Source organism: Crinia signifera, chromosome 2 (genome assembly GCF_055691185.1).
Source record: "Crinia signifera chromosome 2, ASM5569118v1, whole genome shotgun sequence".
Classification (NCBI taxonomy): domain Eukaryota; kingdom Metazoa; phylum Chordata; class Amphibia; order Anura; family Myobatrachidae; genus Crinia; species Crinia signifera.
The window spans coordinates 356980374-357003715 of NC_139218.1; the positions used below are offsets into that span (position 1 = coordinate 356980374).

Sequence of the window (23342 nt, forward strand, 5' to 3'; positions counted from 1 at the left end):
CTCGCGGGCCTTGTGTTTGACACCCCTGCGCTAGAAGTACGCCTGCACCGACAACGGTTGTCCCCTTTCTTGTGGCGACCATCTTCGGAGGGCGCTGGGTCTCTAATGCTTTCAGAGACTCTGGTCCTCCATGTAGCCCATGACCTGCATGTTCAGCTGGGTCCCGGTGACATAACAGAAGAATATCATTCAATGTGTATGCACTATATTGTCCACCCACAGCACCAACGATATCGTTAATGATATCAGTGGTGCCATGGGTCACCTAGTGTGTATGGGGGCTTAACAGTGGAATTGAATTGCTTCTATCTATGCTAGGTCACTTGCAGAGGTACACATGGAAACATGCAATGCTGGGCTACTATACCTATCTGTTACGTGTGAAGTGGGCATCACAGCGGTGTCCAGCAGAACAGTAGTAGATTGAATATCCCAGTATATAATTTTTGTTCCTTTATAACAAACTGGTTACCAGCCTGGCAAAATAACAGAACATAACCATAATATCAGCACAAAATGGCGCAACACTTGAATTTTTCTGTTCGGCGACGGCGCCATCTAGTTGCCACTTGAATACACCCCATAGAGGTGAGGAGCAGCATTAGCCTTTTATTAAATAGGACCTGGCTTGAGTAAACTGTGGCTCTCCAATTTACCCAAGTGTTGTGGAAACTGATGGTATAATGTGTCTTGAGGTTCCATATCTCCCAACATGACACATTCCAGGAGTGACAAAATTCTCTGTTCCTGGACTTCCCTTTTAATGTATGATTGTAATCACATGTGGTAAGTTAAGTCCAGGAGCAGAGCACTGTGTCCCTGCAGGAATGGCTCATGTTGGGAGACATTTAGTTCCACACCAGCTGCACAGCTGCAGTGCCACCGTTTGCTCATACATTGCACAGATAAACAGCTCCCTGCTGCCCAGGTACCACCGTGTCCTAGTAACCGCAGCATTCTCGTTGCCCTGGAGACCGGCTGCGTCACGACCCTATGCCGCTCTCCCATTGGCCGGCCCTGAGCGAGCTCTCGAGAAGACTCTAGAACGCGGAAGCGGAAGCGGCACGTGGAGCCGGCTTGGAGAAGCTTCAGCATCTTCTGGAATCTTCCACAGGAGTTATATGAAGCGGATCCGCCCCCTCTCGCCGTCAGACGGGCTCCCAGCACCGGGATATCAGTACATCAGCGCTCTCACCGCTCGCCATCACGATGTCGGTGGTCGGGTTCGACCTCGGGTTCCAGAACTGTCATGTCGCTATCGCCAGAGCCGGTGGTATTGAGACCATCGCCAATGAATTTAGTGACCGATGCACTCCGTAAGTAGCAATGTAGTGTTCCGTGTCATACATCACCTCCTGCCCGTGAAATGTTACCTGGCTGCAGTGGTTATATACATTACACTTCTGATATTACAGCAACACACTGACTTGTATGTAGGGGTACTTTTACTAAAGATTCTAAAAATAAATAATAATCTTATTGGTTGCTATGGGCAACATCACTTCATTTTTAAACCCTTTAATTTACCCCTTATGCTGTTACTGTCTGGTGTGTAATATTATAGTATTTGATGCTGCTTGGTGTGTATAATGCGGCCTTGTGTGTAATATTATAGTAACTTTCCGCCTGATACATGATGTTTGCAGTAACCTTCTGATTCACATGCGGGATACTGCCTGGCGTACAATATTATACTTTGATACTGCTTGATGTGTATATGTTGCTGCCTGGTGTGAGTTAGTATAGTAACATACTGATGTGTGATAATGCAAGAACATACTTTCTGACATGTACAATGTTACTGCCTGAAGCATGTAATATATTGTTGGGACATGCTGCCTGACTTGTGGTGTGAAATATTTTCCACAATACACCGTAAGTGTGTGGTCCTTATCTTCTGACGTCAAGACTCCCATCAATGTAATGTAAAATGAAGTATCTGGAATCTTCTAGAATCCCTCTGCGACATGTCCCTCCTACAGTAAATGCTCAGCAATGTGTTTATGGTTGGTTAATGTTCCTTGCAGTAATGGCCTACTGATGTTACCTGGAAACTGTATGTGTGTTGATCACTTATGATAAATGTTAATGATTGTAAAATATAAGCCATAGATAGCACAGGTCTGTTTTCTCTGATGTATTTTTTACTACTGTACCGATTGGGGATGCGGTCATTCGTCAGACTGCATTTAGGTCTACAGTTATTAGGTCGACCCCACTAGGTCGACTGGAAGGAAGGTCGACCTGACTTAAGGTCGACATGGGCCAAGGTCGACATGACTTAAGGTCGAAATTGCATAAAGGTCGACATGAGGAAGGTCGACTGGTCATAAGGTCGACGTGGGTTTTTCACTGTTTTTTGAGCCGACATGTGCCGACAGGCGGTATTTCATGCCCTACCATCCACTAGGGCGTGGTGGGAGAATAAAATAGTGTGCCGAGCGCAGCGAGGCACCGTGCCCGAAGCATTGCGAGCGAAGCGAGCGATGCGAGGGTCCAATTCTCATTGCCAACTGTGTCCATGTCGACTGTGTCGACATTCGGATCAAAAAACAGTTAAAATCCCATGTCGACCTTATGACCAGTCGACCTTCCTCATGTCGACCTTTATGCAAATTCGACCTTAAGTCAAGTCGACCTTGGCCCATGTCGACCTTAAGTCTGGTCGACCTTCCTGCCAGTCGACCTAGTGGGGTCGACCTAATGACTGTAGACCTAAATGCAGTCTGACGAATGATCCCATTCCACAGATTGTGTATCTGGTTTGTGAGCTGCCCAGTGACTATATTGTCAGAGCCATAGTATTGATTGCTGTTGAATAATGTTATTTTCAGTAGTTTATTTTTAGTTACAGTGAAATGATCTGAAGCTTAACTCTTACCTGGCTGTTATTTGTGTGTAAGTGGGATAATTATGTGAGCAGTACTTCATCTGTGATTGTACATGCTGTGGTTTGCTTTACACATTTCTGAGATGTGACCTGTTAATACTGCAAATAACTATGCATTTCTTATACTCTTACGGAGCTTTAAGCTCCTAGGTGTGTGCTTGGTGACACATGTGCAATATATAGTCCAGGTGGAGAGTCCGGTTAGGGCAGGAAGGTAGAGTAAGGTGCACCGATCCTGTTCTTCTATACAGTTATGGTAGTGGTTCTCAAAACCGCTTGCTAGAACCCCAAATACTGTAGTTTATATTTTTCAGGTCACTTGTGGATCTTTTACATGGGACAGTTAGTCATACACCTGTGCTCCTGCTAGGTGGTCTGCAAAATGTGAAAGGTTAGGACTGGGGTTGAAGACTAAAGGCCCCATACATTAGTCCGATTTATCGCATGTAAAAGGACTCCCTAGGAGCTACAGGAGGAGTTCAAGGGAAATCGGATGCTATGCATCGCTGACAGCTGCACATACAGTTTATCTTATGTGCAGCATGTCCAACCTCCGACCCAATGGGCAAAGGACCATGCGGGTGTCAACATGCGATTTGTCCCAATTTCTCTGCCTGATCTGTTGGAATTGGGTGAAATCGGGCCAAATCGCACTAGTATAAGGGGGCCTTAAGATGCCTTTCACACCAAGCTCCAGAGCTGGGATATTGTTGGGGCAACATGGGCCCTGACGGTGTGAAAGGGTGTACCGGGTTGCGACAAGATTCAAACCTGGGACCAACCTTAGTAGGTTGCAGTGTAAAGGTGCGACCCATGCTATCTGACAGAACAGAAGTTGATCAGCTTTGCTTGGTGATATTGTCATCTGCAAGCGCTGGCAGATCTGGCTAGCATAGTTAACCTGGCCCCAGCCTGCAGTGTAAAAACGGTACTCTTTACTTACGATTCTGAGCGTGGTCATCGGGGGTAAAAAAATCGCGGGCGTCGGCGTGGAGTTGAGAATAGAATAGTGTGGCGAGCCACCGAGCCCGAAGCGTGGCGAGCGGACGCGGATACCTGTGAAGCCCGCGAAGGGACGCGTTTACCTGTGAAGGTATCCGCGTCCCCTCGCGGGTCACGCTGCGCTCGCCACGCTTCGGGCTCGGTGCTCGCTGCGCTCGCCACGCTATTCTATTCTCAACTCCACGCCGACGTGGATAGTGGGGGTATGAAAAGGTCGGAGGACGCGTACCGCCGCCCCTCGCTGGCTCGCTGCGCTCGCCACGCTTCGGGTTCACGTTGATCGTGGGGTGGCGTTAACAATTGCGGGGCCCATTTCACACTTCAGGGTGCCTATTTGGCCTCTGTGGCCCATTTAACATTGTTTCCTATGGAAAAATCGGGTCCATTGAGGCATTGAACAGGAAAATCGCGTCCATTGGACATTTAACATTGTTCCCTATGGGAAATCGCGGGCATCGCGTCGGTCGCATCGCACCCGTTTTTTTAGTGCATGCGATGGGCGCCGTGCTAAGTAAAGAGTACCGTAAAAACTGCTTCCAGTTAATCAGCAGGATGGGCTCTTAATTGGAATCTGTCTCTTGACAAGAGATTGTTAGTAAATTTGTGTAAAAACATTAATTATAACTTTGCGAATTTACGTGTAAAATAACATCTGCATTAAAAATGTGGATTGTGATAAACAGATGTGCCCTCCAGTCATATTTAATAGCATTTGTAGTCGTGCCTAGTCTGTAGTGCGTTTACTAATACTGTGTGTATTTTGGGGCATATTTTCCCTCCGAAAAAAATGCATCTTGCATGAGCAGACTCTGCTGATTACAATGGTATGCATTCCATATATTCTGGGTACAGCTGTATCTGCAGAGGAAAGGCTAGGTTAGTGGTTTCCTGGCTAACATCAGAACATAGCCTTTCGTATGCTGGTATAGCTGCATTTGCATGCAGAAAATAGACATGCTGCATATCTTTAATCCGAGTAGTCTGTCTGTGATGTGAATAAAGGCCCATACACACTGGGCGATATTGGTCACAATATCGTTCAGAAACGACTTAGTAGTTTTCAGATATGTTGTACATAGTTTATTTTTTATTATTGTCGTCCGTTTATTTTATTTTCCTTTCATGTCTGATTGTTCTAATTAGGGCTGTGGTTTCTTTTGGCACAAAGAACAGAACAATCGGCGTTGCAGCCAAGAATCAGGTACGCTTCATGCAAACTCCTGCTACACGGTAAATTATTTCCTGACTAAGTGTGCATTTCTTTTTACAGTCTTCTAGTGGAAAATTCATTCCCCCCCCCCCCCCCCCCCCCCCCCCCCCCCCCCACACACCACCATAGATGAAATTTGATGGTGGCTGGTGGCACAATTCAGTTGTTGCTCCATTTGTGCACACACACACACACACACACACACACACACACACACACACACACCTCAGCTCCCAGTTTTCATGTGTGGCCGCTCGGGGGTGCTGGTTAGGGTGCTCAAACTGCCTTCAGACTATTTTAGCCACCTAGTACCATGGCTAAACCTGGTACTAATGGGTGTGCACATGTTGGGAGGTGGGATAGTTAAATTTCACTTGGGCTCCCACAAGACAGTTGATTCCCACCCAAGTACATTACAAAAAACAATAATTGAGTGGAACTCGTTCCCTTTTTGTTTTTCCTCAACTAATTTTTGCCTTTCTACAGCTAATAACAAACGCTACCAACACCGTATACAACTTCAAGACGCTTCATGGTCGATCGTTTAGTGATCCTTTTGTTCAGAAGGAGAGGAATAATTTGGCCTATGAGCTGGTTCCAACCAACAATGGCGGAGTTGGTGTTAAGGTATGGATTTATCATCTGTAGGTGTTCTTATTTATTGCTTTTCAGAATTTAAATTTCTATCGTGAATTCTTACCAAACTCTATGTATATTACGTGCAGGTGATGTACATGGAAGAAGGACACGTGTTTAGTGTAGAACAGATAACAGCCATGCTCTTGACTAAACTAAAGGAGACTGCTGAGTATAACCTGAAGAAGCCGGTGACTGACTGCGTCATATCGGTAAGTGATGTCTGTCATTGTCACACATGCATTTGGCCCTACGTGTTGCATGTAAGATGTACTATGTAAGACATTGGTCATGTATTGTACTTAGGCTGGTATGTGTTTGGCAGGTTCCCTCATTCTTCACCGATGCAAACAGGAGATCATTGCTGGATGCAGCTCAGATAGTTGGGTTGAACTGTCTGAAATTGATGAATGATATGACTGCAGGTAAACTGACGCGTTATGAATACGGGTGCACATCCTTTTATTTTTTATTTTTTTCTCTGTGTAGACTAAATTAGTTGCAGGTGGTAACTGGTAGAAAATATTTTGGGGTGTTTGCTAAGTGATCCCCTTTGAGGTCTGCTCCCCTCAGACATTGCTAGACATCCAAATATTAATGGGTCTGGATATCCATATGTTTTATATATTTACTACAATTTAAAGTGCCCCTGGGTTACTTGCCTTCTCCCTACTGGCACTAATCCTCTATGGGGTATCCATGGCAACTGCTCCGATCCCAGAGTATTTAGCTTGGCACTAGATATGAGAAGGTTAAGGTCCCTCTTTCTTCAACCCTAGCACCTAAGGGAGATAGGGTAACCCTAATTTTAAATAATATGTGCTCCTATTGAGATTTATTCTTATAATGATATTGACCCTTTTATATTCATGCTTGTACAAAGATGGTTCTCAAATGTGGTTCTTAAGGCACACCGACAGTCCAAGTATATCAATGTCTCAGTACAAATGGTTAAAGCAAATTGACTGTAGTTCTGATTCTATCGCTACGGGCCAAACATGGATTCAAAAAACCCTTGGATTATTCGGATGCCTTGAGGACTGTCTGAGAATGTATGGTGTATAAGCCAGAGGTGTGACACCAGCATTGTACTTCTTATTCTTTTGTTATTCTATTCAAAGTTTTATTGCACATTAAACTGCAACTTTCATAAAGCCAGTGATTTTTATTTAATAACCTCTAATTATTTTTATTTTAAGTTGCATTGAACTATGGGATTTATAAGCAAGACCTCCCAGCTCCAGAAGAGAAACCCAAGATAGTGGTTTTCGTTGACATGGGACACTCGTCTTTTCAAATCTCCGCATGTGCCTTCAACAAAGGCAAATTAAAGGTACAACCATTGCAACTCCTGAGCATCAATGTATACCTGTGTCTAAAATTATGGTCTAATCTAGAAATTAATCCAAATACTCTTCTGTAGGTTTTAGGAACGGCCTTTGACCCATATTTGGGAGGAAGGAACTTTGATGAGAAATTGGTTGAATACTTTTGTGGAGAGTTTAAGACCAAATACAAACTGGATGTAACGTCCAAAATCCGAGCTCTTCTTCGTCTGTACCAGGAGTGTGAGAAGCTGAAAAAACTAATGAGCAGCAACAGCACCGATATCCCTCTGAATATTGAGTGCTTCATGAATGATCTAGATGTGTCGGGACGTATGAACAGGTGAGCGCTATGTCTTAGCCAAACACAGTGTTTCTGTAATGAGCCTGGAGCATGTCCACGTTATCTGATGTGGTCTCTTACAGGTCACAGTTTGAAACGCTTTGTGCTGACCTTCTACAAAGAATCGATGCCCCATTGCGCTCATTAATGGAGCAGATTCAGCTTCGAGCAGAAGACATCAGTTCTGTGGAGGTTGTTGGGGGAGCTACTCGTATCCCGGCTGTGAAGGAAAGGATTGCCAAGTTCTTTGGGAAAGATGTCAGCACCACTTTAAATGCCGATGAAGCAGTTGCGAGGGGCTGTGCTCTCCAGGTATCTGCATTGACTTCATAAGGAACTGCATTCATCCTCCTGCTGAGGGTGTCAGGTTTGATGCATCACTAAGCAGAGCATGCAGGAGGACTACACTTTATTGGATACATATATACATACTAGTGTTCTTTCTAGGAACAGGGGCGGGCAGGGCGCCGCTGCACGGGGCAGCGTCAAGGGGGCGGACCGGGCCCGCCGACGTCACAAAAGGGGCGTGCCCGGGCCGTGATGAAAAGGGGCGTGCCCGGGCCGTGCCGTGATGAAAAGGGGCGAGCCCGGCCGCCCCGAAGGCTCTTCACTGCCGGGGAAGCGCCGGGCACCGCTATCTACTGCGGCCCCGGTACCACCATAGGAGTAGGAGGCAGGCTGTTTTAGCGGGGCACTGCCAGAGGGGCAGGGTGCATTTTGCCCTTTAAAAATCGGGCAGAGTGCAGCGCCCCGCTAAAACAGCCTAGCGGGAACACTACATACGTCTCCTATAAATGGATTCATTTATATCCAATTACCTGTAACAGTAAAAGCTATTCATGCTAAACTAAAATTATTATTTATATATATATATATATATATATATATATATATATATATATATATATATATATATATATATATATATATATATATATATATATATATATATATATATATATATATATATATACATACTGTTGGGCAAATAAGTCATTGTTAAAGGTGACTACATTTGAAACTCTCTCATATAATATCACGCACTTCTGCCGACTATGTATTGTTCAGAATTTATCATGAACGGCGTATTCTGTCAGAGCCGTTTTTGCATCAAACTGTAGTGATGCTGTACGTTTAACATTTGCATGAGGTTTATGAGCACGCACACCTACACATACACACACTCTTTGAGTTGTGGCCTGTGTTATAGCTGTCTTTTGGTCGCTTTCAAAGAGGAAACTAGTCCCTGGCAGCCCAGAAGATATACTGAGTGTTTCATTATTGTCCTAACCGCAATTCTGATAATTATGTAGGAGAGTTTTACGTTGTGTCTTTTCTGTGCAGTGCGCCATTCTATCACCGGCCTTCAAAGTGCGAGAGTTTTCAGTCACAGACGTGGTCCCTTACCCTATCTCACTGAGATGGAGCACAGAGGCTGATGAGGCTGAAGGGTAGGTCCTTATAAACATGATGCTGTAATTATATTTAATGCTAAAATCTGCAACCTCCATTAGTTTAATGTGAAGCAATGTTGTTTCATTGTAGAACTGTATTGCCAAAGTGTTTAAGGTTTAATGGACAACTATAGCCACAGGACCGGCTAGGCGGTGCAAACTGTAACCGATTTCTATGTTCTGCCCATAATAGTACAACATTGCTGACTAACTTAGGGCTCCCTCATCGGTGAGATCCAACAGCAAGTGCAGGGTAGGTTATTGTGATCTGTGTCTCCATGGCCAGGACTACCGATGTGAATTGTATCATTGGTCCCCCTCAACTGTGTCCCAGACACAGGGAATAGCTATCAAGCATTACTTCTAAATAAGCTTTCTACATTCCATTAGGGACGCATGCTTTAGACCATGCATGTCCAAACTATGGCCCTCCAGCTGTTGTGAAACTACAAGTCCCATCATGCCTTGCAACAGTTTTGTTATTAGGGCAGGGGTTCCCAAACTTTTTTGAATCACGGCGCCCTAGAGCATCAAAATATTTTCAAGGCACCCCTAGGCCAAATGCTTCTTATTGAGCAATTCAGAAAAAATATATTCAATTAAGTGCATTGTGTTTATATGTGACAGTTATCTGGTGAGGGACAGGATTTGCTTCTATTTGTCCACATATATTATGATTGGCAGCCACAAGAACTAGTTTTGCCTGGTACATTGACCATAAATAATATGAATTGATCCTGGTCCATCAACCCAAGGCACCTCTGCAAGTGTCCTGAGTCACCCCAGGGTGCCTAGGCACACAGTTTGGGAACCAGTGTATTAGGGCATGCTAAAATTTTGGCAAGGCATGCTGGGATGTGGTTTCACAACAGCTGGAGGGCCACAGTTTGGATATGCCTGCTTTAGACCATGGGATGTAGGGTAGCGAGATAAGCCGGGCACCAAACTTTCTGGCTCCTTCCCCTCCTATGCCTCGGTTGTGTTGGTTTGCGTGTGCCCCCCCTCTCCACCCTCTCACAAACACACTTCCTTTATTTTTCTATTTTTCTTTCACTTTATCTTAGTCTGAGCGGAACTGGGACAAGGGATCTAAAGCAAAAAGATAGAACACCATTAGGTCGACATGGGATTTTCATTTTTTTTTTTTTACCCGATTTGTCGACATGGACACAGTTTGAGGTGCACCGCATCCCCTCACAGCGCTCGCAATGCTTCGGGCACAGTGCCTCGCTACACTCGGCACACTATTTTATTCTCCCTCCACGCCCTAGTGGATGGTGGGGAATGAAATACCGCCTGTCGGCTCAAAAAATTGTGAAAACCCCATGTCGACCTTTTTGCTTGTCGACCTAATGGTGTTCTATCTTTTTGCTTTAGATCCCTTGTCCGGATGCCGTCTGAGCCACTGCTCCCGTCACCCAGCACCAGTGGCTGGAGCGCTAATGAAAGGGTCAGTGATCTCTGCCAGAGCTTCTGTAACACCCAGGAGCTGTGGTGGCGCTCCAGGGGTCAGGCAATCTTTGCCTCTGTGGATGTTGCATTTGGGCAATGGGTCCTTAGTGCAGCTCTGAAGTGTCTCATCCCTTAGGGAGCAAGCTTTGGGGCATCTTATGGTTTAAAGTCTCTCTCCCCATGAAAGAGAAGCAAGCAGGGATTTTTGCCAATTTCCTCAAGTCAACGGAAGACTGACACACCTGGCATGTGGGGTTGTGTTGCCATGCTGTTCACTCGCTTGTTTCCTACCTTGTGTGTTCACACTTGGGCTTGTCATCCTAACTGATGTCCAGAGGCTGGGAATGGGCAGAGGTATCCGAGGCTGCTCAGCTCATCACCCTGTACCCTACGGTTTAAAGAATGTGTGACCTATGGACTTGTAGTAAAAGATTTTACAGTTAAGCCATAAATCCCTTTTTTGACACCTGTAATAGTCATTAGATTTAAAGTGCAGCAATTAGTTTAACGACCAAACTGAATTTGCCCTTTAAAGTAATTGACGCTTTATATCTAATGACTCCAGAATCATGCCGGCTCCAGCAAAGTGCAAGCTATTCTATTCGGCCCACAGGCTCACACTAGTGATACTTTGCATTTTAATATTAAGTAAAATATTTTAACCTGCTCCTTGTCTAGGATCCATGAAGTCTTCAACAGAAACCACGCAGCTCCATTCTCTAAAGTCCTCACCTTCTACCGGAAAAACCCATTTCAGCTGGAAGCCTTTTATTCTGATCCTGCTACCATCCCGTATCCAGAACCTAAAATTGGTAAGGTGTCCTTCATTGCAGTGGCACAGATTTAGGGGTGCATATTACTACAGTGTCTATTGCCATGATCCCTCCTTGTACACAAGTTACCTTTTCAGTGTTCGCCCCAGAAAATGTTTCCAGCTGGGTGGCATCAAGAAGTAGCCGGGTGGGGGTCTATGCAATAAAAAAGTGGGGCACTGCACTGTCAGAGGGGCATGTTTAGCACCGCCTATTGGCACTCATTTCAGTAAAAAAAAAATCCTCAAATTTTACACTGTAATGTCTACTACACGTCACACACTCATTACATGCCATAATGCCCATTACACATTATGCCACATAAGTGCTTTCAACTACATGCATGATACCAGGGGTTGCAGGCTCTTTGCCATGGGAGATTACCCCCTCACCGTGACGGAGGGAGGGAGTCTCGGCCAAGTGAGATGGGACACACTGCACCAGGGAGAAGGAGCTCTGGCCAGGTGAGATGGGAGACATGGCGCCAGATGGAGGTAGCCCTGGCTAGGTGAGATGGGAGACATCGTGCCTGAGAAATGGAGCCGCGGTAAGAGAGGGAGCCAGGCAGTGTGGTGGACAACCCAACCGGCAGGTCAGGGGCTATTTAAAGCTTGTGCAGTCTCGCAAGCCAATCAGGAGCCACCACTGCCGCTCCTTAGCTGCAGGACCACGAGCGCTGATAGGATCGTGACTGAGCCAGCACACGTTTGGAAATGGCCACGTGTTGGCAGAATATATAGCGGTGCTTGTGGTGTTGTTAGACAAGGGATTACGTGCTGGTATGCAATATAGTAGTATATAACAGGCAGGTGTACACAGTGTATTGTGCAGGTACGTATCATATCTTGTAGCTGGATTGGCAGTATGGAGGTCTCTCTGCAGTAGAAGTCTGCACAGCCGTGCAGACTTAGCGCTGTGGTCTGTGAGGGCAACAGCGGGGCTAGTGCTTTGGCGCTACATACAGGAACACTGTTAGGCGGTGATTTGCAGCTCCATCCGGCGGGGATAGCTGTCAGCACCCAGGATGCTTCTGCTGTGGGGTTAAAGCGGCGTCCTCTCCGTGCAAGCAGATCGATCTCAGGGGCAGATTTATTAAGCTCGGTGAAGTGATAAAGTGTCTGGTTTTTATCACCGGCCAGTCAGCTCCTAACTGAAGTTACAGGCTTGGTTTGAAAAATGACAGGTAGGAGCTAATTGGCAGGGGGTAAAATCAGACACTTTATCACTTCACCAAGCTTAATAAATCTTACCCTGAGTCACCTCAGCACAGCGTGAAACGCACTTAATGAGAAGGCGCACTCACTGACCCTGTCACTCGAAGTGTTACTGCGCATGGGGACCGCCCACCTTAAGGAATGGAGAGCGTGGAGGAACAAGCAGGCTGATGCTGACGCTCTGGAGACAGGTGCTGAGCACATCTTAGTAACACTGCGGACCTGTCTCCTGGCTTGTCCACTCTGCCCGGTCAAGCGCACCAATCTGCCTGGGCAGCATGGTGCACCTTGTCGGGCGGAGCGCCCGAAAAAACAGCACTGAGGAGAACACTGCTTTTATAGCTTCTGCCTAGTAATAACGCTGTGTAGCTTTATTTTATTACAGCAATTGTCTTACTTGTTAATGGCATATTTAAATTCTGCGAACCTCGGTATACGTTAACATCGCCAATTAATTTATAACTTGATTTAAATTGAAAATGCTAAATCAGTGTGTGTGTATATTTAGGTATAATATTTTTTTTTTTTTTCATTCTTAAAATAAGACGCTGTAGAAAAAACATGGCAGCTGGACTGCTCTCACATGACCCTGTGAAGAAAAGTACTGTATCTAGTTATTAGGCTAAACACCCTTTTGTTTTGTTTTTTAATAGGCCAATTTGTTGTTCAGAACATTTCTGCATCTAAAGATGGAGAGAAATCTAAGGTGAAAGTGAAGGTCCGCGTCAATACGCATGGGATCTTCAGTGTCTCCACGGCCTCTGTGGTAGAGAAGATGGAGGTGGAAGAAAACAATGATCAGTCTCTGGAAAGTGGGGTGGAGATGAGAAATGAAGGAGCTCCAGAACCTATAGAGCATGATGTAAGTAAACTGACTGTAGTGAATTATTTAGGTCAGGATATACAGTAAGCTGATTCTATTGGTACAATCTTGTCATTTTTAGTCAATGTATAGGAAATTGTGTTGGTATATGCGAGGTGTATAAAATGATGTCACAGACCTCTTACTCCTCAGCAGTTTGTGGTATTGGCTATTTGTCAGACCAGCCCATATAATGCATCTGTTTGTGCCTGGGTTTTTCTTTCAGAGGCCTGTCCAGCAAGAAAGCCATGATGCTGGATCACAGCCCCAGGTACAAACTGATGGGCAGCATTCTCCTCCTCCACCCGAGCCCACCAGTGAGGAACTCAAAACAACCGAAACTGAGAGAGTGAGTGCTTCCTGTTCTTTCTGTGTTATTTATTACCAGTTATTTATATAGCGCACACATAGTCTGCAGCGCTTTGCAGAGAATATTTGAACATTCACATCAGTCCCTGCCCCAGTGGAGTGTAGAGTCTATATTCCCTACCACATGCAAATGCTCACACAGATTTTCTAGGGTTTTTTTTTGTGTGAGACAATTAACGTACCAGTATATTTTTGGAATGTGGGAGGAATCCGGAGTACCCGGAGGAAACCCACGCAAGCACGGGGAGAATATACAAACTCTGTACAGTTAGGGCCATGGTGGGAATCGAACCCATGGCCTCAGTGCTGTTTAGCATTAACGCTAACCATTACACCATCCGTGCTGCCAGGTCTGTAATCTGACATCCAACTCCTTACTGAGTGCTGCTTACTGATGTACAGTGTTGCTATACTGAGCCTTGGTATCCATTAGCCAGTGTTACATTGGGCATTGTAAAAAAAAAAAAAAAAAAAAAAAAAATTGATCGTACCTGACATTCCTTTCAGGAATACCCAAATCTCACATCAGCATGGCCAGAACATGGGGTCAGTGAGGACTGTCTAAACTAAACTTTTATTAACAAAATCTTCTATCATAACTTTTATCTGTTTTGCATAAGACAAATGTCCCTGCGTGTGCCTCGGGGGGAGGATGAAGACCTTGCTGTTAATAGCAAAGCTTACCATTGGTGCAGATTACCTAAATATAAGCTTTGGCTAGTGGCTTTGATTGTCCCTTTTTTTATATACGTTGCTTCATTGAAATGCTTTTATGTCCTCATCTACACTGTTGCTTAACTTTGGATGTTTGTACTGGGAGGGCATGCTTGAAATTGTAGTCCAACACACAGTACCGGCTGAAAGCTCCAGTTAATGGCTTTGTGTTCCTATAAGATTTTATCATACGCTCACATTTTGTAGATTGTTTTGCCTGCAAATAACCATTTTGCTGTGAGCTTTTGATCATCTGTGAAAGATCTCAAATTGATCTTTTACCCTATTTAGGGATCTGAAAAGAAAAGTGACAAACCGCCTGAAGCCAAGAAGCCCAAGATCAAAGTGAAGAATATTGAAGTGCCCATTGAGAGCAGCTTTGTTTGGCAGCTAGGGAAAGATCTGCTCAATATGTACATTGAGAATGAGGTGAGTGGGAGGCTGAAAGCGCGGTTTCTTATAGTCAAGTGGTGAGTGAGACGCAAGACCTATAGGGAATAGAGGCAGAAGATGTTTATCCACATGGATCATCAATAATGTAGGTAGAGCTTAAACTCCAAACATTTGGCATAACGAATAACAGATAATTACTGTAAAATGCTGATTTCCAACAATCTGATTCTTAACTTTAAGGCTGCTGTAAAGTGCACTGTGCACAGGAAATGAGCTCACATTGGCTGTCTTATTTCAATGTGTGTGTGGCAGATGCAATACTTTAGATAGGTTAAAACTGGTGGACTACTAAGGTCAAAAGTTTTAATACTATAAAGTTTACATCTAGCTGCAGAACCCAATAAAGATGCGGCAGCTTTATTTCGTGCTGCATAGCAAGTTTACCCGTTCGCCTATTTAGCTGGGATCAATCTGCAGCTAATTATGAATGACTAGTTAATAGAACCTCAAATTGCCGGTTTAGGGGGTATTCCAATCCTGGATTCCGACTGTCGGGAATCAGAGCCGCTTTTGTTTGGAAAGTTTGCAAATCATCCAAAAACGGCCGGATCCGACGAAACAGATGCAACTTATTTTAAAATCGGATGTTTTGTCAGAATCTGCCTTAATGCTGTCTTTAACGGCAGCATTGACTAGGCGATGGCTGCTATTTCCCCAGGAGGAAATGGCGTCTGGGATTGAATACCGCCCTTAGGGGTAGATTTATTAAGCTTGGTGAAGTGATAAAGAGACTGTTTTTTTATCACCGGCCAATCAGCTCCTACTTGTCGTTTTTCAAACCAAGCCTGTAACTTCAGTTAGGAGCTGATTGGACAGTGATAAAAACCAGACACTATCACTTCACCGAGGTTAATAAATCTGCCACTTAGTTCCTAACTGCTACTACCTCGAATCTCTGGATCCACAGCTCCCTCGCTATCCAGCAGGTTTGAAATGGATAATTTTGATTTCACTTTCTGTTCAGGAGTAATGTGGTCTATCAAGTCAATACTTTTTTTTTTTTTTTTTTATGGCTTCTTCATCAGGATATGTCCTGATAAAGAAGCCATAATAAAACTGCTTTGAGACGTTATCTACATTACGGCTATATACATTTTTATGTGTTTAGTAAAAACTTTTCATCTATATGTAAAGTTTGTAAAACTTGCTGTTCAATTTGCAGGGAAAAATGATTCTCCAGGACAAACTGGAGAAGGAGAGAAATGACGCCAAGAATGCTGTAGAGGAATATGTGTATGAGTACAGAGAGAAGCTCTCGGGACCCTACAGCAAATTTATCTGTGAAGAGGTGAGCTCACGTTCTGCTCCCAGTGAGGGCTCTGCAGCTTGCACTAAGTGTTGGTTCTGTCCTAATTGAACATCTTACATATCTTTTGTTCTTGTACACAGGACCTCAGTCGACTTTCAGCGTTGCTAACGGAGACTGAGAACTGGCTATATGAGGATGGGGAGGATGAGCGACGGCAGGTGTATGTAGATAAGCTGGGAGAGCTGAAGGTACAGGCATCTTTCCACCACTGGGGATAAGTGATTAAAGTTTTGCTGGAAGTCTTACCATTGTCTCGAGCTCTGTGTGTCCAATTTATAATTAATGTGTAAAACTATTGCCGTGTTCCGAAAAAAGTGTGTGTGTGTGTAAACTAGTAGATGCAAGATTGTAATCTGTACAGAATACCCACCCTGATCGAAAGTGTGTCACAAGATAATAACATTACAGTATATTATTATTATTATTATTATTATTAAGCACTTGCCAAACACAGTGCTACACATATATACTACCTTTTGGTGCTAGTTGAGTGTTATTTTGGAGGTTCTAAAGCAGAATATGATATGACCCCCAGAATGCAATTCATCATAACCAATAATAGTCACATATCTGTGAGGAGTAACGCCAGAGTAGAAATTGTAACAATGTAACACCGAAAGTATTTCAATGAGAGTTTATGGTAACATGCTAGCCACAAGCCTATAATATATCACAGCTGGTTGGCACTGGTAGTATACATCTATGAACAAGCAGGTGGGGCAACCATGGTTGTAGTCTTCTACATTCAAGCCACGTGGTACCGCAGCAGACATAAACTCTTTGAAGTAATAGCTTGTTCCAGCCACCACCATCTGACAATCTGTATGGGATCATTAATAAAACATCTGAGCTGTGAAATGATTTTCTAGATCAGTTTGCTGTGACACTTAATTGCAGAGGAGTCTGTATCTGTATTTTAAGTACTATAATGCAGCAGCTTTTTCTCAAGCAAGTTCAATTGTTTCATCTGTCACTTGTTGGGCATTCTAAAAGCCTCCATCTCCAATTCAAGGGGAATATTGTGTACAACCTGCCAGCATCAAGGGTCACAAGCAGGACATTGTCAGGAACTGGGTCCAGTCTTTTAAGGAAGGCTGTAGTAGCAAAAATATAGTTACTTATAAGCTAGCTGATCTACATCTAGTCGGTCAGTGTCTGGAAATGACACGGATATAATCATTTTACTGCCATCCGGAGTAAAAAATCAGCAAAGACAGATTTCCTTTTACACTTTAAGATTAATCTATGTTATCCCTCCTCATAATTTGGGCCCCATTGATCTAACAGTAACTTGCGTCGTCAACAAACTTTATATCGGCCTCACCTGTACTGTGGTTGGATAATTAAGTTTCTTATTATTTTCCTCCTAGAAACTGGGAACTCCTGTCCATGAACGTTACAGAGAGGCGGCAGAGCGTCCAAAAATGTTTGAGGCACTTGGCCAGAGGCTGCAGCACTATGCTAAAATTGTAGAAGAGTACAACAGCCAGGTACCTGCCAGATCTATTATATGGAGTCTGATTCAAAGTATAGTTGGGTATCGATGATTGGCTAGACATCGATTTGGCCGACAAGCATTAGGTTGACACCACAACATCGAAATGGTGTTAGGTCAACAGTCAAAATGTTTTTCAACTTTTTTGTTCTGTCTGGAATTTCGACAGTCAACATGGATACTGAAATGGTGAAGTGCATCCCTTTGCATGGTTCGCTGCTTTTGGCACACTATTATCTTCCACCATGCGCTGGTGGATGGTAGGTCATGAAATACAGCCTGTCGGCACATGTCCGCTCAAAAAAAAGGTGAAACCCCCATGTCGACCTTTTGACTGTCGACCCAATGCTTGTCTGTCTAGTGACCGTATACTGTACGTCTGTGTGTGTGTGGGTGTGGGGGGGGGGCTTTGTTTAGTCTACATGAAAGCATTTGCACTTAATTATTCTTAAACTGTTCTATGTCAGAGTGAAACCTATCAACATATCAGCATGGATAACATGAAGAAGGTGGAGAAATGTGTCCGGGAAACCATGGAGTGGATGAATAACTCAATCAATGCTCAAGCAAAGCAGCGGCTGGATCAGAACCCAGCAGTATATGTACATGAGATCAAAGCACAGCGTGATGTGAGTACTGTCCTATTACAGCCATGAACCGCTTCTGCTCCTCCGCAGTAATGGGGGGGCTGAGCAGCCCTTCTAGGCTCTGCTTTTCCTAATCTCCGGTTTGTTTTATATTCCCGTGCATGATTGTCATGGAGTCCTACTCCTGACGAATGTCTCTTGTGGTGGGGTGTCTGTGTGTGGATCTTAATGCTTCATTTTCAGCACATTACTTATTCTCATTTAAATGTGTCTGGCTGAGGGAGAACAAAATCACCCATCCTGTTCTTTATTCTCTATTTAGGCATTGGAAAGTAGCTGCCACCGTATAGTCACACAGCCGAAGCCAAAGGTGGAGTCACCCAAATCTGATAAACCCGTAAACGGCGTGAACCATAATAATGAAGACGGCAAGGTTGAAAAGAATAAAACTACCCCTCCTCAGCAAAATGGAGACTGTCATCCGAATAACATGGACTTTGACTAAAGAGGCCTGATTGCTACTGTATTTTCCTGTTACAGGGACTCACTGGAATCTGTTCCTGGATTTTATTTACATGTGCAACTTGTAAATTAAGATTTTTTTTTCTTTTTATCCAATTTTTGCAAGACTTGACCAAATACTATTGTAATAGGACTATTTATTAAGACCGGTTTAGAATTTTAGTTTTGTTTGTTCTTTTTAATTGTTGTCTTTTTTTTTTCCACCGTACACTATATGGCACAGTAGATAACACTTGCCTTGTTAACTTGGGGAAGACTAAAAGAAATTCCTGTGGAATTGTGGACTTTGTATTGGGCTTCTGTCACTGCACTGAGACAACTGCATTCATGTGGTTTTTTTACAGGTGGTGCTGCAAGAACTTGAAAGGAACTTTCATTTCTCTGTTCCTCCATGCCATATGGATCTAGCAAATGTGTAACATGGCTTCTCAGCTCATTACTGGAAACTCTTTTTATTTCACACTATTCTTAGGAGTTGAATGTGAGAAGCTAGAAGATAGTTACGTAAATGTTGGCACAGAGAGCAGTTCACATAAATGCGTTGGGTTTTCTTTTTTTTGTTAATTTAGAAAATGCTGCAAAGTGAAAGATTTGTGCGTCATCGTATTGTCACTGTCGTGGAGCCTTCAAAGGACTTTTATAAACAAAAAAAAGTTCTCCACTTTAAATTGTCCGCCACTTATTTAACGTCCTGTCTTTTTGTTGTAATCTCATCTCATTGGCTATGTGATGCTGGCTTTCAGTGTATGCTGCATCCTTCTCATTGGCTATGTGATGCTGGCTTTCAGTGTATGCTGCATCCTTCTCATTGGCTATGTGATGCTGGCTTTCAGTGTATGCTGCATCCTTCTCATTGGCTATGTGCTGCCCATTGTTGCGCAAGATGAATAGAAAAGAAAGTATTTGTTGAGAATATTCCAATTATATCACAAAAACATAACAAATACATAAAAAGAATGGAGTAAACAAGAAGCAGCATTAGTGCCTAATTTAAATCCACAAGTTGTTGATTAATCCATGTAGATGATCAGTGCCAAGGATAATAAGTGGAGAGGACAGTAAGATGAGACCTATATGGAGAATAAAATGCAGTAGGGGACATTGGAATGAAAAGATCAGAGCGAAATAGGATTCCGAGCATCCAATCACTATCAGAAGTAACTTTTTTCTAAAAAAGCAGCAATGGACTTTCAGTGTGGTGGATAGTATGTGTTTATCCCAGCAACTAAATAATGCAGGTGTTAGAGATTCTATAATTAAAGTGGTCTCAAGCCAATCCATGGTAAAAAAAAAAAAAAAAAAAAACAATCTAGAAGTCACCATATCTATAATAGAGCTGCGGTTGTGTAATATTAGTAGTCTAGCCCAGTGGTTCCCAAACTGTGCGCCGTGGCTCCCCGGGGTGCCTCGGGACACATTCAGGGGTGCCCTGGGTTGGTAGTCCAGGACCAACTAAAATGATTAATGGTTAATTATTTATAAGCAAAACCAGTGCTGGTGGCTGCCAATCATAAAATGTGTACAAACAGAAGCAATTCCTGCCCTTTTCCACATAACTGACCCTAAGAATAGCATATAAATCCAATCTAATTAAAATAAATTTGGCCTAGGGGTGCCGCGAAAAAAATTCTTATACTCTAGGGTGCCGTGATTAAAAAAAGATTGGGAACCCCTGGTCTAGCCATTTCAGCTTCTTGTCCACCTTGGGGATATCAGGTTGATCTACCAAATATCCACAAGGTACCTAGAATGCAGTGCAGTGAAATGGTATACCCAAGACCCCAGTGCCATAGAGAGTTAGGGGTAGATGTATGAAGCAATGATAAGGGAGGAGAAGTGATAAAGTGCCTGTTGTTTTATCACCGGCCAATCAGCTCTTGACTGTTACAGGCTGGGTTTAAAAAGGGACAGTTCGGAGCTGATTGTTCAGTGATAAAGTACCAGGCACATTATCACTCAGGCAGATTTATTAAGCCCGGTGACGTGATAAAGTGTCTGATTTTTATCACCGGCCAATCGGCTCTTAACTACAGGCTTGGTTTGAAAAATGACAGGTAGGAGCTGACTGGCTGGTAATAAAGTTCAGACACTTTATCACTTCACCGAGCTTAATAAATCTACCCCTCAGTTCCTTTCAGAACCGTTGAATGTGATAGCACTCCCTAAATCAATGCATGATGCCTTCTTCAGCAGCCAGATATTAAGAGTATCCGGCAGTGTCTGAAAGGCCCGTTAAATGTCATTGTTTGGAAGATAGATCCGCCCTATGTAAAAGTTTGTATATCTATTGGAGGAGGATTTAAGTTGGTCACAAAAGTAGTTATACGTGCCTCGGGAGAGAGGACTTGGGAGACCCATTTCCCGATTCCTGGAAGGTCCACTGGATTAAGTTTGGGGGGGGGGGGGACTTAGGAAAGAGTAATTTAATTTTTCATTTTTTTAAATTTACTTTAAGCTGGCTGAAACATGTTTAGAAGCCCAGTGGCTTGCTATGCTATTTTAAGTAGCAGACATTTTTAAATACATTAAATACCTCCCTCCAAGAACAGTTTTTTCATCCACTGACAAGACTGAAATGTGGACTAAGGGGTAGATGTATTAAACCTGGCGAAGAGATAAACTGGAGATAAAGTGGAGAAAAAGTGGTAGGAGATAACGCACCAGCCAATCAACTTCCAACTGTCATATTTCAAACACTGCTGATTGGCTGGTGCGTTAACTCCTACCACTTTTTCTCCAGTTTATCTCTTTGCCAGGCTTAATACATCTGCCCCAATAGCCCTGTACACACACATTGATTTGCTTTTGATTCGATGTTAGATTTGATTTTCTATTAGATCTGGCATTAGATCTTTCCATTCAATTTGGCATTAGATCTGTATTTTTGCATTAGATATCGAATTCGATATACATTCATGGTACATTGTACACATTCGATTTACTAGATTGAATTCGATATTTCCTTGGCTGAACTGTAGATTTTTCTGTTCGATTTTGTGAAAACGGGAGAGTGCATCGAATAGAAAGTGACACAAAAACCATTCGATTTCTTTTAGGATTCTATTCGATTTTACTTCTATAAGCAAAATTGAATCGAAAATCGGGAAAAATCGATGCATGTGTACAGGACTTTACACTAATCTCCTAAATAACCAGGCAGGAAGTGGTCATTGCTGACGTCAGTGTCCCACTCAAAATATGCCTGGGTACTCCTGTGGTTTCACAAACACATCCAGAAAATGCCAGGTTTCCACCCATAAACTTTGGCTTCAAGTCAATCACACTACGACTGCTATGCATACAGATATGTATTTGCAAAATTCTGCTGCTTATGAGCAATGTCAACACTGCCCGTGCACAGTCCTTCGATAATCAACTGTATTGCGAATCCTCTAATTAGACCCATAGTGTGACCCTTTTGCAAACTTCTGGATCTCGTTGCAGCAGGTGTACATCTGCTGCACCGAAAGTGCTCATGCCCTGGATGGCTATTTTCCTATGTGAAGCTGGATTTTCAGATTTACCACTACTGAAATAAACCCACAGATCACATCCTGCTGTCGCATATACCATTCGCTTTTATCGCACAGCCCCATTTCAAGGATTTGTGTTCAACCCTCCAAGGTCAACCATCAAATTAAGAAAATAGCTTTGCTTTTGTCATTGGCCGCTACTTGGTATTTCGTCATTGCTCTGACTACTCAACCCTGCTGGTAATATTCCTGTGATACTTCTGTGATATTCCTGGTATCTGGTGATTACCAACTGATGTAAGAGATGCCTAGTGCATGGTTCTATTCCTAGCTACTGGTTATGTCCTCCAGCCTGTGGATCTCGGACCTCAGTGCAGCAGTTGTGTCCTGGATTGCTCCAGCCTGTGTATGAGTATTCCAGTGAGCATACCTACCTTTTATCCTGTGAAATCCTGCCTGTGCCTGAGAACCATTGTATCCAGTTTGTGAAATCTTGTCTGTGTCCAGCTTCTGTCCAAGGGTGTTGTGAGTACCAGTGGCGTCCCCACACATTGTGGATGAAGTCACACCTTTCATTACAATCCGCCATTGGTACTGTCACTGCGCCAGCTATATCCATAGGTCTTGTGGAGCCACAGAATCACGGAGGCGGTTAGGGCATAACCGCATGCTAACGTGTCTTATTTGTGTATCTGATTTGTCTCACAGCAGATGCTGGAGATATGGGTCTAGCCTTGCCACTGTCTTGCATAGGCAGTTAGGTTGCAGAACCAGCAGCAATACCTTGGTTATAGATTCGCATTATAGTGGCTAGGTCACAAACCCTATGTGTAGTCTGTCTACAAGGTTGCATTTTCTAGTCCATGCACCTCAGCCATAGAAGCACAATTCAGGCTGTAATCAACATCTTGCAGACCTGCCAGTCAGAGCAAGTGTTACCTCAGATTATCATAACAACTTTTTAAATAAATTGTTTAATGCAATGAATAAAATTATGTGAAAACAGTTTTTTTGTTTTTTTCTTTCGGTGAACTTAATCAGAAATGTGCCACTGTTTGGCAGTTACTTGCTGGGGATACGGTTTCGGATACTCCACCTTTTGGCTGATGGTGTTTTGTGTTCTTAAAAAGTTTTTTCAACTGGGGTCCTCGGCATGCTCAGTTCTATTTTCTGGAGCATCCAGGGATCTGCCTGGCCAAATGTACCTGGAAGAGCATGAA

General features: G+C 43.5%; 2 protein-coding genes across 5 annotated transcripts in view; one reads left to right on the forward strand and one right to left on the reverse strand.

Moving 5' to 3' along the window:
• Positions 1–1025: 1025 nt before the first annotated feature.
• On the forward strand, positions 1026–19310 carry HSPH1 (heat shock protein family H (Hsp110) member 1). Its single transcript, XM_083169839.1, has 18 exons — positions 1026–1316; positions 5036–5093; positions 5589–5729; positions 5828–5950; positions 6064–6163; positions 6938–7071; positions 7162–7406; positions 7490–7718; positions 8751–8857; positions 10991–11124; positions 12992–13200; positions 13427–13549; positions 14575–14712; positions 15899–16024; positions 16126–16233; positions 17416–17535; positions 18008–18169; positions 18450–19310. The coding sequence occupies exons 1-18, from the start codon at positions 1210–1212 to the stop codon at positions 18630–18632; spliced, it is 2547 nt and encodes an 848-aa protein (XP_083025965.1). The 5' UTR covers positions 1026–1209; the 3' UTR covers positions 18633–19310.
• A 3311-nt stretch (positions 19311–22621) lies between these two features.
• LOC146057955 (cilia- and flagella-associated protein 337-like) overlaps positions 22622–23342 on the reverse strand; it is a 91158-nt gene continuing 90437 nt past the window's right edge. For all 4 annotated transcript variants that reach the window (XM_083169837.1, XM_083169836.1, XM_083169838.1 and 1 more), the window contains one exon: positions 22622–23327. In XM_083169837.1, the coding sequence (XP_083025963.1) occupies positions 23245–23327 (83 nt within the window). In that variant the 3' untranslated portion in view covers positions 22622–23244. The remainder of the gene's footprint in view (positions 23328–23342) is intronic.